Below are 17,860 nucleotides of genomic sequence, written 5' to 3'. Positions count from 1 at the left end.
AGTGGCTCACACCTCTAATCTCAGCACTTTGGGAGGCTGAGGCAGCAGTGGCCCATCTAGAGTGGCCGCTGCCAAGATGCTGGCCTCAGCAGAGAGGCATGGCAGGGCCTCCCACTCCACGGAGCAGGCAGGAGCCCCGCCCTCCCGGGCACTGGGTTTGTTTGTGTGCCCCTCAACATTCCTGTGCTCTTGGGGGCCCAGGAAGGCCCCCACCCGGCCCCCTGTAGGCTCAGAAGTACCTGCTCCTGCTCCCCCTGCTGAGCCTCATGCTCCCGGTAGCTGGAGCCAGGGCCCACAGTCCGCTCCCAGAGGCGTCTCCCAGCACGGTTGCGAGTCGGGTGAGAGGGGGCCCCAGGCTGCCCCGAGTGTTGGAACTGCAGGGGGATCTTGTGCTGACATCGCCTCCCTCTGCCCTGATGCCGGCCCGGGCTCTGTGAGAGCCTAAAGCCTTCACCCCAGGCTGCAAGGAGGCAGACAGGGCAGCAGGATGGCTGCGGGAGCAGCAGTGGCGGCAGCAGGTCCCCAGTGCCCCATGTCCCCAAGGCTGCCAAGTGTGCCACCTCCACCCTCGCACAGCTGGGCAAGACCCACACCCAGGCCTGGAGCCCCCAGAGCCACCTCAACCTCGCTTCCTGCCGTGTCCCGGGAGCCCATGAGCACCCGGCTGAAGGCACAGCCGGGACTCATGGAACCAGCCCTGGGAGCAGTGGGTTTATTTGTGTAGGTTGGCAGGGCGGGAGCACCACAGGTGCAGCTGCAGCCGTCCAGGTTGCTGCTGGGGGCCCAGGCCTCCTGGTGGTCTTGGGGGCCAGGGAGGACCCCCTAACACCACAGGTTTGGGGGTGTCCCTGCTCCTGTGCCCACTCTGATCTTGGAGTGGGGTCGGGGCCAAGCCCTGGTGCTGTTGCAGCCCGGCCGGGTGTGCACCCTCAGAGCAGTGCCGAGATACCAGTCCCCTGCCACCTGAGCCCCTCCAGACTTTGGGCACCAATGAGTGTGGGAGGGAGGCCAAGATGGAGCTGGGGGCAGCTCAGTGCTGGCCTGTGGGCACCCTTGGCACAAGTGGCCTGGGCACCATGGGTGGCAGTGGGAGGCAGACAGGCTCCTGGGAGGGAAGGGGCAGGTCCCTGGTGAGGCTCCACCTTCAAGCCAGGGTGGGCCTGAAGGCTGGGGGCCAGGCTGACAGTCCCGAGGAACACAGTGGGGACTCGTGGTGCCTTTTCTGGGCCCACCCATGGCTGCCCATGCACCAGTCGGCATGAATTTCCTCCCCTCTGAGGCCCATAAAAGCCCTGGGTTCAGCCAGAGTGGAGAAGAGGACAGAGAGATGACAGGATGACCAGCTGCAGAAAGGAGCTACCCTCTCTAGGGCCTCCTCTTTGCTGAGCACTGCAGGCATTGGGTCGACCAACTGCGGAGAGAAGCTGCCCTCTCTGCTGAGAGCTGAACACTCGTTGGGACGACCTTCCTGCAGAGAGGAGCCACTCACTCCCAGCCTCCTCTCTGCTGAGAGCCTCTAAGCTGTTCTGACACTTAATAAAGCTCCTCTTCGTCTTGCTAACCCTCCACTTGTCTGTGTACCTCATTCTTCCTGGACACAGGACAAGAACTCGGGCAAAGGTGCTCCCGGCCACAGACGTTTCTGGCCAGAAAAGCAACACCTCAAATATCCTGAAACATTTTGGGGGCTCGTCTGGGATCTGCAGAAGGGTGAGTAAAAGTGGATCTTCTCTTTCTGTCCTTTCTTCGTGGTTCTTAAACTCCACAACAGTTAAAATGAAAGAAAAACACCAGGCCTCTGTCAATTAGTTAAAAGTGATGGCTAGTTTCCAAGTGCCAGACTCAACACATGGAGGCCAGGCTTGCTGGGGAGGACACTGTCAAGCTCCCATCACCCTCAGGTGTTGGGAATGTTGGCTTTGTTCCAACCCAGTTTTCCTTCATGGAGGTCTAGCTGTCACGTGGGACCAGAAGGAGGTCCTAGAGCAACTGGGGTATCTGGCTGCGGTTACCCCTTGGTGTTATCCAAAGGCCCCTGGACTGACTCCAGTCCCCGGCCTCCCACAAGGGTGTTGGCACAAGAACCTCCACTCTTTCCTATCATTATTTTCTGTCTTTCTTTTGTGGCTGTCATGGTTCCTATCTCTTCTTTATGTACAATGTTAAATGTTAAGGATGTTGTTGCAAACCAGAAATATTACTGGGTAGAATGAGCATTTGACTGAGTCATCAAAACTAAAAAATGGAAGGTTAAGAATAGCACAGATGAAGTAAAGTGTGCCTTGGTATCTATATGTAAATTTGTGGCAAAAATGTTCTTGTCATTTCCTTGGCTTCCAACTTGGTGCCAAGCACCTTGAGACCCAGAAAAGCAGCATGGTCTCAGGAAGGAAGCTTTTCTGTAAGCGTAAGACACAGAAGGGAAGCGTGGTCTTGGGAGGAAGCTTTTCTGTAAATGTGAGGGCCAGTGATCCGAGGCCTCGTGTGTGCGGGCTTTCTTTGCCTTGCAGGGTAACTTGGACCTTTGCCTCTATTGTAGGATTGATCCAGCCCTCCTGGTGGCTGTCTCAGGAGAGGCTGCAAGAGGCAATTCCAGGGAAATAGAGAAGCAAACCCCAGAGGCACCTCCAGTGGAGGGATCAAACTCTTCACTCCTCCCTACTCAGGTTCTCTCTCAAGCTTTCCCCAGCCTAGAAATCCTCATTTTAGGCTGTTCCCAGTCAAATTAAGGGGGATCTTGGCAAGTTTTCAGACAGGTATATAGAGGCTTTTCAGAACTTAACCCAAGTATTTTAGCTCTCCTGGAAGGATGTCATGTTACTTCTGAATCAAACCCTGACTGCTGAAAAGCAGGCCACCCCACAAGCGGCAGAGAATTTGGGGGATGAGGTGTATATCTTATATGGGGCCAGGGAAGAGGAGCTTTATCCAATTGGAAGAATAGCAGTACCATTGGAGGACCCTCCCAGTGATAAAATGGGAGAATGGAGAATGAAACACTTTCAGATGTGATACTGGAGGGCTTGTGAGGGAATGGGGCTGGGCCTCTCGTTGCAGTGGGCTGTCCGTGGTAGAGCAGGGATTGGCCCCACTGCCTTCCTGGGGGATGGCAGGGGCCTTGGTGAAGTGTGCCTCTCTGTCTCCTGATTCGGTCAATGAACAGCTGGTCCTAGAGGATGAGGAGATGAGTTCATTGCACAGGTGGCCCCTGATGTCAGGAGGAGGATGCGGGAATGGGCTGTGGGACCAGATGGTACTTTGGAGGCATTCTGGGAGGGGCCACCTCGGTTTTTTCCAGTGGGGACCGGGAGGAAGTCCAGAAAAGAGAGAGGAGATACAGGAAGAAGGCAGAGGCTCTAATAGCCACCCTGTGGGCTCATGGACCCCAGAATGAATACACCTGTGACTGCTGCAAATGTGTTGGGCAAGGGCCCTTCAGGAGGGTTTTCCAGACAGTGCAGGGAGGAGGGCCCTGCAGGAGGGTTTTCCAGACAGTGCAGGGAGGAGGGTCCTTCAGGAGGGTTTCCAGAGAGTGCAGGGAGGAGGGCCCTGCAGGAGGGTTTTCCAGACAGTGCAGGGAGGAGGGTCCTTCAGGAGGGTTTCCAGACAGTGCAGAGAGGAGGGTCCTTCAGGAAGGTTTCCAGAGAGTGCAGGGAGGAGTGTCCTTCAGGAGGGGCTTTCCAGACAGTGCAGGGGGAAGGTCCTTCAGGAGGGTTTCCAGAGAGTGCAGGGAGGAGGGTCCTTCAGGAGGGGCTTTCCAGACCGTGCAGGGAGGCCACCTTGACCCCGTCCAGTTTGCCTTGGGGACTGTAGGGTCCAGCCCCACGGGGCTTAGTGGGTGTTCTCCCCATGTGCGGAGACGAGAGATTGTAATAAATAAAGGCACAAGACAAAGAGATAAAGAGAAAGCAGCTGGGCCTGGGGGACCACTACCATCAAGACACGGAGACTGGTAGTGGCCCTGAACGCCTGGGTGCGCTGATGTTTATTGCATACAAGACAAAGGGGGCAGGGTAAGGAGGGTGAATCTTCTAAGTGATTGACAAGGTGAAGCAAGTCATGTGATTACAGGACAGGGGGCCCTTCCCTCTTAGGTAGCCGAGCAGGGAGAGAAGGCAGCAAATGTCAGCGTTTTCTTCTCTGCACTTATAAGAACGATCAAAGACTTTAAGACTTCCACTGTTTCTTCTACCGCTGTCTACTAAGAACTTCATAGAGGAACCGGGAGTACGGGAGGAGCATGAAAGTGGACAAGGAGTGTGACCATTGAAGCATCACAGGGAAGGGTTTAGGCCTCCGGATGACTGCGGCCAGGCCTGGAGAATATCCAGCCTCCCACAAGAAGCTGGTGGAGCAGAGTGTTCCCTGACTCCTCCAAGGAAAGGAGACTCCCTTTCACGGTCTGCTACGTAACAGGTGCCTTCCCAGGCATTGGCGTTACTGCTTGACCAAGGAGCCCTCAAGCGGCCCTTACGCGGGCGTGACAGAGGGCTCACCTCTTGCCTTCTAGGTCACTTCTCACAATGTCCCTTCAGCACCTGACCCTATACCCCCCGGTTATTCCTAGGTTATGTTAGTAATACGACAAAGAGTAATATAAAAGCTAGTGATTAATGTTTATGCTGACTGATAATGTCCATGATAAAAGCTAATGATTAATAATGTTTATACTAATGATTGATAATGTCCATGATCATCTCTGTATCTAATTTGTATTACAACTATTCTTACTCTATTTTCTTTATTATACTGAAAGTTTGTGCTTTCAGTCTCTTGCCTCGGCACCTGGGTCATCCTCCGGCCACAGGGGACCACAGGAGGACAGACAGTCCCTGGAAACGTGGGTTGTCGGACCTCGGGCCGGTCTCCCAGATGGTACAGCAGGACTGATGGGTCCCCGGACTCCTCTCCCCAGCTACAGTCGTCCAGACCACCATTGCCATCCAGGAGCCCCCAGGGTTTTGGGGGTCGAGGGAAGGAGGATGGACCTCCTCCTGGACTCCAGAGTGGGCCTTTCAGTTCTCCTCTCCAATCTGGGCCCCCCTCCCCATCTCTTGGCACAACTCTGAGTGGCATCTCAGGCCTCCTTCCTCCACCATGTCAGGAATCAACACAGTCTTATGAAGACAGGGAGCTTTTCCATGGAGGGGTTAGCTTTTTTTCCTTTCAGAAAGCACCTTCTTAGGCCAGGCCCCTGATTCCCAGGACTTTCTCCCTCCACCTTGTTTGAGGAGGACCTGGCCCCACAGCGCCATCTGTTTATAACAGGAAAGCAACAGGAGCTGCCACCACCTGTCAGTAGCTGCAATTTGGTGAGGGACACTTGGGACTAATTGAATGGGTCCATACACCCTCCTGAGGCCAGACCCCAGGAGAACCCCCAGGAGATGCCCCACCTGTCTCAGACATACGCCGCCTTCCCCAGAGCAGCGCTGGGGGCATAGGAAGAGCCCGGGACTCGTCCAATGAATGAACAAGTAGTAGATGGACGGATGGACAGACTGACCAACAGGCCGGCAGTGGATGGGGTGTGTGCAGATGAAAGGTGTCCCTACAGGGGCCGTACCCCTCAGCTACCTTCCATGCCAAGGACCAAGGCCAGAGACCTCAGAGCTGCCCCGGCCACAGGCCCAGGGCAGAGGCAGGGGCCACACTCCATAGGGTGAGGGGTGGTGCCCATGGGCAGCCGTGTAGGCTCCGTGGAGGGGTTGGACTTGGCTGGAGCCCAGGTCGGAAGGTTTGCAAGCGTGGGCGCCAACAGGAAGCGCCAGGACGCTTGCCTCTGGGTGAGCTGTGCCCCCACGCCGGGTCCATCAACCACCAAGGGGCTCCCCTAATGCACTCCAAACCCCACCCCTGCAGGCGGTGGGACCTGAGGCAACCTCGCAATCCTCTCTGTGCACTGGCTCACTCCTGAATTCGGCTTTGACTATTATTTTGCTTCCAATGTCCTCACACCTTTCTCCCCAGATCCTCCCCTTTCTGCTCCTTAAGACGCCCACCCCATCCCCCTCCACCCACGCAGGCTCTGCCCTGGAGGTTTGTCTTCTGTGTCCTCCCACAACTCCAGGCACGCACCTGGCAGCTCTGCCCACGACCTGGGCCCAGCCCACCTTCTCTGTGAGCGCCTCCTGTGCCCCCTACACTGAGCCCACCGTGCCCCCTACGCTGAGCCCACCGTGCCCCGAAGCCCTCCTGCACCCTCTCCCACTGCCTCTTGGGAGGTGACTGACAGGCCACCCGCCACCCGGGACCCATCTAAGAGCAGCGCTCATTCACCCTTCGAGGCCATCAGGTTCCAGGCTCTCAACCTGATTGTGCATCCAGAGCGGACTGAGGCTACATGCAGATTCCAGGCCCCACAGACAACCGCCTCCTCCAGGAAGCCCGCTGTCAAGCCCCCATCCAGGGCTCCTGTGCCAGGAACTGGCTCCAGGGAGAGTGAGACACTCAGGGCTGGTCACGGGGGTCAGATAAGACTCCTCCCAGCCTGGAGCTGGAAGCTGCAGCAGCCGCCTAGCAGGCATGGCCGTCCGTCTGCCCCGGCCGCAGTGAGGGAAGGTGCACCCCAGATTCCTGGCTTTGCCAAAACTGTGCCTGGCGGGCATCATGCATCCTCAGGGAGGCGCCGCAGCTCTGGGGGGGGCACCCACAGCCCTCTCTGCCAAGGGGAGGAGGGAAGGTTGGCAGAGCCAGCCGTCGGGGCCCTGCAGGCTGTGGGGTACCGGCATTCCCATCATAGCTCCAGCCGCACGGAAGCCCCTTCACTGAGCCGTCTTGTGAGCCCTTCGGCCTGACCGGGCTGCAGAGGCCCTCCAGGCTGGCTTCCCCCGTCATGCGGCCCGGCCTGGCCTCTGCAGGGCTCCAGGTGGGCCTGGGGTGGACCTGGGTGCAGGGCGGGACCCAGCCCGTGCCAGGCACATACCTCCAGGCCTGCTCTGCGCCGCACAAACTTGTCTCCCAGGATTTTTCCACACGAAACCCGTCTCCCAGGGAATCAGCCAGTCCGATGAGCTGGGCGTTCCCACCCCGCCCTCCGAGGCCCCCACAGTCCTGTCCCCGCCGCAGAGGCTGCCCCGCACGCGCCGGGCCAGGGATGGAGCCCAGGACACCTCGGCCGTCAGCAGTGGCCTCTGGGATGAGCTGGGAGGCTGGCGGGATCCGGACCACGAGCCAGGTAGGTCTCCCTGCCCTGCCCCGCCACCCCAACCCCACCCGGTGGCCCCATCCCAGGCTTCGCCCATCCTTTCAGTGGACGGACCCTCCCCTCCCGCTTTAACCCCCCATGCTGACCTCCGACTCCCACTCTCCAGCTTCCTCCCCCTCAGCACTGACCTCACCCTTAATGCTGCCTCCTAACCCTGACCCGACCCTCACACCAGACCCCTGCCCCCAGCCCCATTAAGGCACAAATCTTCCGGGGACGGGGCTGGGGGCAGGGGTCTGCCCTGGAGGGGAGCCCAGAGCCAAGGTCCAGGGTCCAGGAAGAGGCAGAGGCTGTCAGATGCGCTCGTGAGAGAAGCCCAGAAGTTGTCACAGATGTTCAGCTCCCACCCCCAGCCCTCCTAGGCTTATCCCCACCCCCATCTACGAGGGGCTTGTCCCAGAGGCTAGAGGGCCTCAGAGCCCACCTGCTGGCTCCACTGGCTCCTGACTGACAGGCCTGTGATGCTCAAAGGAGACCTTCTGGGCACAAGCCCTGCTTGGTCTGGGGCCACCCCACCACAGGCCTCCCACCACCCCACCATCCCCACCAGGGGCCCCCCCACCCTCGCTCCCTCTCCACCCCGGCCTCTGCTCTCCCAGACCCCCTGGCTCTTCCCCGCACACCCGCTCCTGCCCCAGCCTGGCATGCGCTGACAGGAGTGCAGGCCTTCTGAGTCAACCCCCTGGGGCAGCCCCGCCCCCCTGCACCCTGACTCATGTGCTGGGAACAGCCTCCCACCCCAGGGCCTGGGGGGCAGAAGCAGTGGTGCCAGGGTCCCAGAAGCCAGAGAGGGTTTTGGAGGCCTCTGTAGGGAGTGAGGGGGTCCTGGGGGTGAGTTCCAGGGTCTGCAGGCTTCGGGGGAGGGCTGGTCCATCTACATGCTTCCTGGTGGGGACGGGGCTCCTCGCTGGGTTCCAAGGACCAGGGCCAGGGCCTCCATGGAGTCCTGTTGGACCCTAAAGCTCCGTCCCTCCAGCCTTTGTCCTGACCCCTGGCCCCCAACAGTGTGTCCTTCCAACCCCTTCCTAGGCCTCATCCCCGCCTCACCAGCAAGGCTGGGCTACCATGGAGGCTGTCTGGTTCTTGGAGCTACCTAGGGCCCTAGACCCCCAGGGAGTGGGTCACCCTCCCCTTCGTCTGGGGGTGGCAGGACATAGGCCCCCCGCAGGCCCCCTGCCCTTCCTTGACACTCAGGACACAGAGGGCCCCTCTGTCCCAGCCCCACGACAAAGGGCCCAGTCTGGCCTTTACAGGCTGAGAACAAGAAGGACCCAGGCCCCCCGTGGCCCTGTCTTGGGATGGGAGAAAAGGAGGCGGGAGGCCAGGCTGGGACCTGGGGCCGTGCAAGGCCTGTTCTTCCGCCCAAATTCCACCTTAAGCAGGCGGCGGCCCCTCCCTCCCACCTGGCCAGGTGTCCCCGCCCCTAGCTGTGCTCAGCGCTGGGCAGGCGTCTGTCTTCAGGCGGCTCTGGGTGAGGCTGGCGGGGCGGGGACTTCAGGGAGAGGGCCTCGAGGGACAAGACGTGAAGACAGTTGGGTTTGGAGGCGGCCGCCAGGCCCAGGCCCGGTGGACCTGCCGCCATGCAGGACGGTAACTTCCTGCTGTCGGCCCTGCAGCCTGAGGCCGGCGTGTGCTCCCTGGCGCTGCCCTCTGACCTGCAGCTGGACCGCAGGGGCGCCGAGGGGCCGGAGGCCGAGCGGCTGCGGGCAGCCCGCGTCCAGGAGCAGGTCCGCGCCCGCCTCTTGCAGCTGGGACAGCAGCCGCGGCACAACGGGGCTGCTGAGCCCCAGCCTGAGGCCGAGACTGCCAGAGGTAGGCGGTGGGGACAGCGGCAGGGACGGCGGTGGCGGGGAGAGGTGGCTGCGGGCGGACGTGGTAGTGCGAGGGCAGAGGCCGCAGTGAGGCTGCCTCCTGACTCACCAGGCCTCACACACTGAGTCACGCACCCCGCCCCAACGGGCGTGGGGAGAAGCCATGGGTGGGGCTGCCCCATCCAAGCAGGGACCCCCGGGTCCTCCAGAGACTGAGCCTGGCCGGGCCCCACCTGTGCCTGGAGGCCTGGAGCCCTCCCTGTGGCGGATGACAGGGAAGGCTGGCACATGGCAAGCGGGCCAGGCCCCTCAGTCGGCGAACCCGGAACATGCACGCGCCTGGCCCCGGTAGCACGGGCTCACACAGGGTCTCAGGGACACCCAGACCCCCACGCTCCTCCCACACCTCATGGGAATGAGCAGAACAGGAAAGCGGGGAGAGGTGTGGGGGCACTGGAAGTCCTGGAGGAAAGCCAGGCCTGTCTGGACCAGGGGCTCCCTGAGGAATTGGAGGGGAGGGCCCGGCTGGAGTGACCCAGATTTCTCTGTGGAAACAGCGGGTGGAGGAGCACCCCTCGGTGCCAGCCAGACCCATCTGTGGCGGAATCCTGGCCCCACTCACGCGGGTGTGTGTGCATGCGTGTGAGTGCAAGTGACAGGAGCACAGACGCTGTGAGTTGAGGGCAGTGGTTCTAGGAATGTCATTTCCTCCTTCCCAAGCTACAGCAACAGGGATTAAAGTTAGACAGTAAGATGGGCCTCCCAGAATGCCAGGGACCCAGATGCCAGTTCATCGTGGTCCACTTGGTGTTTAGAGGGGCCCTCCCCAGGACTGGCCTCCAGCCACACTGGCTGGGGGGAAGTGAAGGTCGCCCAGTGGAGGGGCCGGCCCAGCGGCCTGGACCCTGGGGTCCTCCCTCCAGGGGCCTCAGCCTTGCTGGTGGCCAAGTCGGGTGCCCAGGGGTCATGGGGTGGAGGACGGTGAGGGAAGGGTTAATTACCACCCTGGCTGCCCTGCCAATTAGAGGGAGATGGATTATAATTGGGGGGTGGGGGTGAGGTCCCCAGGCTGGGGCGTGCCCCCACTCTGGGCTGGGCCTCACGAGCGTCAGAGGGTTAATAGCCCTGGCCCAGAAGCCCCATTAACCAGGGTGAGTCTGGGGCCCCTGCGGTGGGGGTGCCCCACAGAGCATCCAGCTCTGGGCAGAGTTGTGGGAGGGCCACGGCCCCTTTCCCTGTACCCCACCCTGAGCCCCTCAGCCAGGTCACTCTGCTGGGCCTTCTCATGCCCCCACCGTCAGCCCGTCCTCTCTGCACCCATCCACGAGTCCATCCCTCTGCCCACTCACCATCCACCCACGGGACCCTGTCGTCCCCGGCTCTCCCACCCCTCCATCCACCACTCTGTCCATCCTTCCAACAGTCACAGCAGCCCTCCCATCCTCCTCCTGCCTGTCTCTCCATCCACCCTCCGCCCTCCACCCTCTGCCCACCCACCTGTCTGTCCACTTACTGTGGAGTCGGGCTGACGCAGCTGCCCTTGGCGTGTGTGGCTGGACAGGGTGGGTGTGGCCCCTGCCTCGGGCTCTGCCGGATGGGAGAGGGCACTGCAACAGGGCATACTGGTCCAGGGAGACAGTGTCACTCTCCTGTGACCGGGCACAAGTGAGGTTTGGGCACAGGAGGGACTCAAAAGGAGTCAGTGTGGGCCGGGGCAGGCCAGGCTGGCTTCCTGGAGGAGCCTGGGCGCTGTACCATGGCAGGGATTGGAGAGCTGATGTCAGAGTCCCTGGCACATTCCTCCTGGAGACCAGGAGGTCAGTGGGTGAGCGTATCTGCCCTCTCGGGCAGAGGAGGCACAGCTGGGGGTGGGCTGTGGAAGGTGGACCACCAGGGCTGACACGTGAGGAGACCAGGCCATAGCAGGAATGCGGAGGCACTGGCCCTAGACCCCCCTGGCCTCCCTGCCCTGGATTGGAGGCTGCTCCTAGGGTTGCCAATAGCGATGGAGTGGTGGAGAGAAGGCAGGAGGCCAGTGCTTTGCTGTGTGGCAGAGCTGGGCTACCACCGTCCCTCTCCACAGGCACATCCAGGGGGCAGTACCACACCCTGCAGGCTGGCTTCAGCTCTCGCTCTCAGGGCCTGAGTGGGGACAAGACCTCGGTGAGCGATGGGCCCAGCCCAAGGGGGACGATCTGAGCTCTGCAGTCCGGAGAGTGGGAGGCTCTGTAGCAGGGCTGGACACAGGTGAGCCCAGGCACGCCCTCACCGCCCCCTCTCCACCCACAGGGCTTCCGGCCCATCGCCAAGCCAGCCTACAGCCCAGCCTCCTGGTCCTCCCGCTCCGCCGTAGACCTGAGCTGCAGTCGGAGGCTGAGTTCCGCCCACAACGGGGGCAGCGCCTTTGGGGCCGCTGGGTACAGGGGTGCCCAGCCCACCCCTCCCATGCCCGCCAGGCCTGTGTCCTTCCATGAGCGCAGTGGGGTTGGGAGCCGGGCCGACTATGACACGCTGTCCCTGCGCTCGCTGCGGCTGGGGGCCGGGGGCCTGGACGACCGCTACAGCGTGCTGTCTGAGCAGCTGGAGCCTGCAGCCACCTCCACCTACAGGGCCTTTGCGTACGAGCGCCAGGCCAGCTCCAGCTCCAGCCGGGCAGGGGGGCTGGACTGGCCCGAGGCCCCTGAGGCTTCCCCGAGCCGGACCATCCGCGCCCCTGCCATGCGGACCCTGCAGCGATTCCAGAGCGGCCACCGGAGCCGCGGGGTAGGTGGGGCAGCGCCGGGGGCCGTCCTGGAGCCTGTGGCTCGAGCGCCATCTGTGCGCAGCCTCAGCCTCAGCCTGGCTGACTCGGGCCACCTGCCGGACGTGCGTGGGTTCAACAGCTACGGTAGCCACCGAACCCTGCAGAGACTCAGCAGCGGGTGAGCAGCTTGGCCTGGCTCAGGGCGGGGGCTTCTGCCACAGGCCGAGCCTGAACCCAAAGTTAGCCTGACCCCTGACCCCTGGCTCTGCAGTTTTGATGACATTGACCTGCCCTCAGCAGTCAAGTACCTCATGGCTTCAGACCCCAACCTGCAGGTGCTGGGAGCGGCCTACATCCAGCACAAGTGCTACAGCGATGCAGTCGCCAAGAAGCAGGTGACCACCCCGACCACCCACTCACTGCCCCCAGTGACCTCCCTCGTGGGCCCCACCACCTCCCACTGGCCTCTGCTCACTGACCACCCTCATGATCCCCAAGCCGACTGGGTAGACCCCACTCTGTCCAGAGCCCCCTAGCAGAGGAAGAGCAGGAGGATACAATTTGGATACACCAGCATCACCTGCATCACCTCCGTACACCCACATACACCTGCATACATCTACATACACCAGCATACACCTGCATCACCTCCATACACCCACATACACCTGCATCACCTCCGTACACCCACATACACCTGCATCACCTCCATACACCCACATACACCTGCATAACCTCCATACCCCCACATACACCTGCATCACCTCCGTACACCCACATACACCTGCATAACCTCCATACACCCACATACACCTGCGTCACCTCCATACACCCACATACACCTGCATCACCTCCGTACACCCACATACACCTGCATCACCTCCGTACACCCACATACACCTGCATCACCTCCGTACACCCACATACACCCCCCCCCCCCCCCCCCCCCCCCCCCCCCCCCCCCCCCCCCCCCCCCCCACCTGCATCACCTCCGTACCCCCATACACCTGCATCACCTCCGTACACCCACATACACCTGCATACATCTACATACACCAGCATACACCTGCATCACCTCCTACCCCCCCCCCCCCCCCCCCCCCCCCCCCCCCCCCCCCCCCCCCCCCCCCCCCCCCCCCCATACACCTGCATCACCTCCATACCCCCGCATACACCTGCATCACCTCCATACCCCCGCATACACCTACACCTGCGTCACCTCCATACACTCACACCCGTATATACCTGTGTCACCTCCATACACCCGTATACATTTGCATCACCTCCATACACCTGTGTCACCTCCCTATACACTTGCATCCTCTGCATATCTACATCTACGCACCTGGACACGACTGCACACAAGTGCATGATCTGCATCCATCCACATGCGTCTGTGCACCCCCATATGCCTGTGCCCGCAGGCCCGCAGCCTTCAGGCCGTGCCTAGGCTGGTGAAGCTCTTCAACCATGCAAACCAGGAAGTGCAGCGCCATGCCACAGGTGCCATGCGCAACCTGATCTACGACAACGCTGACAACAAGCTGGCCCTGGTGGAGGAGAACGGGATCTTCGAGCTGCTGCGGACACTGCGGGAGCAGGATGATGAGCTTCGCAAAAACGTCACAGGTGCTACCCGTCCCCTCCTCCACCTGTCCTTCCTCCAGCTGTGTCCCTCTGCCTATCACCCCTCTGCCTTCCTCCCCACCTGCCCCCCCCACCTGCCCACCATCTGCCCCCCTCCTCCACCTGCCCCTCCGCCACCTGCGCCCCCTACTCCACCTCCCCCCTGCCTATCCCCCACTGCCTTACCCCCTCCACCTGCCCTCCATCTGCCCCACTCATCCACCTGCCGTCTCCTCCACCTGCCCCCTCTGCCTGTCCCCTGCTCCTCCTGTCCTCCCTCTGTGTCCCCCCACCTGGCCCCCCTCCTCCACCTGCCCCCTCTGCCTATCCCCCCACCTGTCCCCTCTCCTCCTGTCCCCCTTTTCTGCCTGTCCCTCCTCTGCCTGTCCTCTCTCCTCCGTTCTGACCCCTCCACCCCATTCGGTTCCCCTCCATCCCTTTGTCCCTTTTGCTGGCCGTGTTTCTACTTGGGCCTCCACTGCCCGCCTCTTTCCAGGACCCCTGGCCACCCTGTCCTGCGGCTTTGTCTCCTTGGAGCCACCTCCACTGCCAGGCCTGCTCACCACCCCACCCCCACATCTTGTCCCCTCTTGCTTGGTCCCAGCTCTATCACCTCAAATGCCACCCCAGGGTCTCGCCAGTGGGGCACGTGGGTGAGGCACAGAACACCAGGCCAGCCCCTGGGGAGAGGCAAGACCTCTTCACACCATCCCCAGAAAAGCGGAGGGGGTTGGAGGGCAGACGCTGATAGCAGCCTCCCCCGTCGGCCAGGGATCCTGTGGAACCTTTCATCCAGCGACCACCTGAAGGACCGCCTGGCCAGAGACACGCTGGAGCAGCTCACAGACCTGGTGTTGAGCCCCCTATCGGGGGCTGGGGGTCCCCCCCTCATCCAGCAGAACGCCTCGGAGGCGGAGATCTTCTACAACGCCACCGGCTTCCTCAGGTGCGCCAGCCTCGGGCAGTGGGGTGGGGACTGCAGGCGCGGGTCATTGTAGGGACTCCGTCTGGCCTGGCGTTCACAGCCCCACACACTGCACGCCTCGCAATGGGGAATGGGCTTGCGAGGGCCCAGGATGGGTCGGGGCAAGGCCTGGGATGGGGGGTCCCTGGGGGGCTCTGATCCACCTCGGTCCCCAGGAACCTCAGCTCAGCCTCTCAGGCCACTCGCCAGAAGATGCGGGAATGCCACGGGCTGGTGGACGCCCTGGTCACCTATATCAACCACGCCCTGGACGTGGGCAAATGCGAGGACAAGGTGAGGGGCGCGGTGTGGAGGAGGGGCCGTGCCCCCCGGGGCCGCCGCTCTGACCCGCGCCCCTGCCCGCAGAGCGTGGAGAACGCGGTGTGCGTGCTGCGGAACCTGTCCTACCGCCTGTACGACGAGATGCCGCCGTCAGCGCTGCAGCGGCTGGAGGGTCGCGGCCGCAGGGACCTGGCGGGGGCGCCGCCGGGAGAGGTGATGGGCTGCTTCACGCCGCAGAGCCGGCGGCTGCGCGAGGTGGGCACCAAACTCGGCGGGGCGTGGGGGACGGGGGGGTGCTGCGACCCCGGCCCCGCTGACCCCGCCCCGCTCACCCCGACCCCGCTGACCCCCGACCCCGCTCACCCCGACCCCGCTGACCCCCGACCCGCTCACCCCGACACGCTCACCCCGACCCCGCTGACCCCCGACCCCGCTCACCCCCGACCCGCTGACCCCCGACCCCCGACCCCGACCCCGCTCACCCCGGCCCCGCTCACCCCGACCCCGATGACCCCCGACCCGATGACCCCGGCCCCGCTGACCCCGCCCCGCTCACCCCGACCCCGCTGACCCCCGACCCCGCTCACCCCGACCCCGCTGACCCCCGACACGCTCACCCCGACACGCTCACCCCGACCCCGCTGACCCCCGACCCCGCTCACCCCCGACCCGCTGACCCCGACCCCGCTGACCCTCGACCCCGATGACCCCGGCCCCGCTCACCCCGACCCGCTCACCCCGACCCCGCTGACCCCCGACCCGCTCACCCGACCCCGCTGACCCCCAACCCGCTGACCCCGACCCCGCTGACCCCGGCCCCGCTGACCCCGGCCCCGCCCACCCCGGCCCCGCTGACTCCTCCCCGCCCTGCGCAGCTGCCCCTCGCCGCCGATGCGCTCACCTTCGCGGAGGTGTCCAAGGACCCCAAGGGCCTCGAGTGGCTGTGGAGCCCCCAGATCGTGGGGCTGTACAACCGGCTGCTGCAGCGCTGCGAGCTCAACCGGCACACGACAGAGGCGGCCGCCGGGGCGCTGCAGAACATCACGGCAGGCGACCGCAGGGTGGGGCACCCAACCCAGACCCGAGGGGCTCCCAGGGGTTCATGCTGTTGGGGGGAGCAGGGGAGGGAGGGGGAGGGGAGGAGGAAGGGGACGCCCGGGGTCCGCGGAGCCTCTGAGGTCAGCGTCCCCGTGGGGCAGGCCTTGGGCCTTGGGAGGATTGAAGTTCTGCCCTGGGTTTGAAGGGAGGCACCCGATCCGGGCTGCGGCTGATGACCCCGGCTGGGGGCCAAAGGCAGAAGCAGAGGACCCCCTGAGGGTGGCAAGAGGATGCAGCGACCCCATTGTCGCAGGACCCCCCCAGGTGAGGGTCTGAGGCCTCCCGGTCAGGACTCACACCCTCCCTCCCCACAGTGGGCGGGGGTGCTGAGCCGCCTGGCCCTGGAGCAGGAGCGTATCCTGAATCCCCTGCTAGACCGCGTCAGGACCGCCGACCACCACCAGCTGCGCTCACTGACCGGCCTCATCCGAAACCTGTCTCGGAACGCTAGGAACAAGGACGAGATGTGTGAGTCCCTGCCCTGCTGGACCCACATGTCAATTTTGTCTTTAAGTGTGGGCTTCAGACCACTGGAGCCAGTCCAGTTCCCTGGGGGAGGCAGGGGACCCCAGGTGCCCAGGTGGCCAGGAGTAGGGGTGCAGACTGACCCCCGGCCTCCCTCAGCCACGAAGGTGGTGAGCCACCTGATCGAGAAGCTGCCGGGCAGCGTGGGTGAGAAGTCGCCCCCAGCCGAGGTGCTGGTCAACATCATAGCTGTGCTCAACAACCTGGTGGTGGCCAGCCCCATCGCCGCCCGAGACCTGCTGTACTTTGACGGGCTCCGAAAGCTCATCTTCATCAAGAAGAAGCGGGACAGGTAGGGGCCGACCCAGCCGTGCAGCAGCCTGGTCAGGGGTCCTCCCAGCCCACCCTGCTTTCTGGCTGTGTGTCCCCTCCTGACTCCCTCCACCCTCAGCCCCGACAGTGAGAAGTCCTCCCGGGCAGCGTCCAGCCTCCTGGCCAACCTGTGGCAGTACAACAAGCTCCACCGTGACTTCCGGGCGGTACGTTTCCCGAGCCCAGGGCAAGCAGGGACCCAGGTGCAGGGCATGGGACGCTGGGGGAGGGTCAGTGAAGAGGCCAATGGGAGGATGCAGACCAGGGACCCCGAGAGGAAGGGTCTGGGCCGCACCCAACACACTGCAGGAGAGACAGAGGGCAGAGGGCCACACGGGCAGAATGCACCCTGACCTTGGGCCTCTCTCCACTGTAGAAGGGCTATCGGAAGGACGACTTCCTGGGCCCATAGGTGAAGCCTTCTGGAGGAGAAGGTGATGTGGCCCAGCGTCCGAGGGACAGACTCAGCTCCGGGCTGCTTGGCAGCCCAGCCTGGAGGAGAAGGCTGATGACCGAGGGGCCCCTCGCTGGGACCCCTGTGTGCATCTTTGAGGGTCCTGGGCCACCAGGAGGGGCAGGGGCTTATAGCTGGGGACTTGGCTTCCGCAGGGCAGGGGGTGGGGCAGGACTCGAAGCTGCTCTGGTGTATGGGGTGGTGACCCAGTCACACTGGTAGAAGTGGAGCTGGCTGTGGCCTGGCAGTATCTTGGGATAGCCAGCACTGGGAATAAAGATGGCCATGAACAGTCACTGTCCTGTGTCCTTCCATGGCTGGCCCCACCCTGTGGCTGGCAGCATGATCCTGGGACTCAAGGTGTGCCCAGGCACCCCCTGCACCTGAGGACACCCACCCCACTGGGCTCACACACAAGCCTCCCAAGATCAGAGGACACAGGACATGGAGAGCCCAGCAGAGGGACAGCTAGCACCTCAGGGCCGAGAGGGGACAGGGTGGACAGCAGGTGCACCACAGACACAGATGGAGCAGAGCTGGGGGCCTCGAGAGCAGAGGGGTGACCGGAGTGGGAAGAGGGGGGCTGCCTCGTGGGCTATACTCATGCAGCAAATGAACCCAACTCCTTCTCCACCCACCCTGGGCCTGGAGTTGCCTGGACCAGGGGTTCTCACACTGGCTGCCTGAGGTTTGGGGTCCAGTGGGCTCTCGGACACCCCCATCCATCTCACCCACAGCCAGGCCATTTAGTTGTGAAGTTACTGTGGATATTATTAAAACAGAAAGCTTCTGTGAAGCTCAGAACTTGAGGTCTCTAAGGAGCCTGCCCATCCAGGAT

The 17,860-nt window shown here is 62.9% G+C and overlaps 1 protein-coding gene across 2 annotated transcripts; it reads left to right on the top strand.

Moving 5' to 3' along the window:
- Positions 1-7,070: 7,070 nt before the first annotated feature.
- Positions 7,071-17,318, top strand: PKP3 (plakophilin 3). Of its 2 annotated transcripts, XM_030801656.1 has the most exons (14): positions 7,071-7,177; positions 8,824-9,019; positions 11,102-11,181; positions 11,308-11,939; positions 12,033-12,156; positions 13,186-13,390; positions 14,159-14,333; positions 14,528-14,645; positions 14,718-14,888; positions 15,509-15,694; positions 16,046-16,199; positions 16,356-16,548; positions 16,648-16,735; positions 16,945-17,318. In XM_030801656.1, exons 1-14 carry the CDS (start codon positions 7,097-7,099, stop codon positions 16,978-16,980), a joined length of 2,439 nt encoding a protein of 812 aa, XP_030657516.1. In that variant the 5' UTR covers positions 7,071-7,096; the 3' UTR covers positions 16,981-17,318. The 2 variants fall into 2 exon arrangements, with proteins under 2 accessions (XP_030657516.1, XP_030657517.1); XM_030801657.1 differs by lacking the exon at positions 7,071-7,177 and having other exon boundaries at positions 8,704-9,019.
- Positions 17,319-17,860: the final 542 nt, after the last annotated feature.

This window comes from Nomascus leucogenys, chromosome 21 (genome assembly GCF_006542625.1).
Source record: "Nomascus leucogenys isolate Asia chromosome 21, Asia_NLE_v1, whole genome shotgun sequence".
NCBI classification, from domain to species: domain Eukaryota; kingdom Metazoa; phylum Chordata; class Mammalia; order Primates; family Hylobatidae; genus Nomascus; species Nomascus leucogenys.
This window is presented reverse-complemented; position numbering and strand designations above follow the sequence as displayed.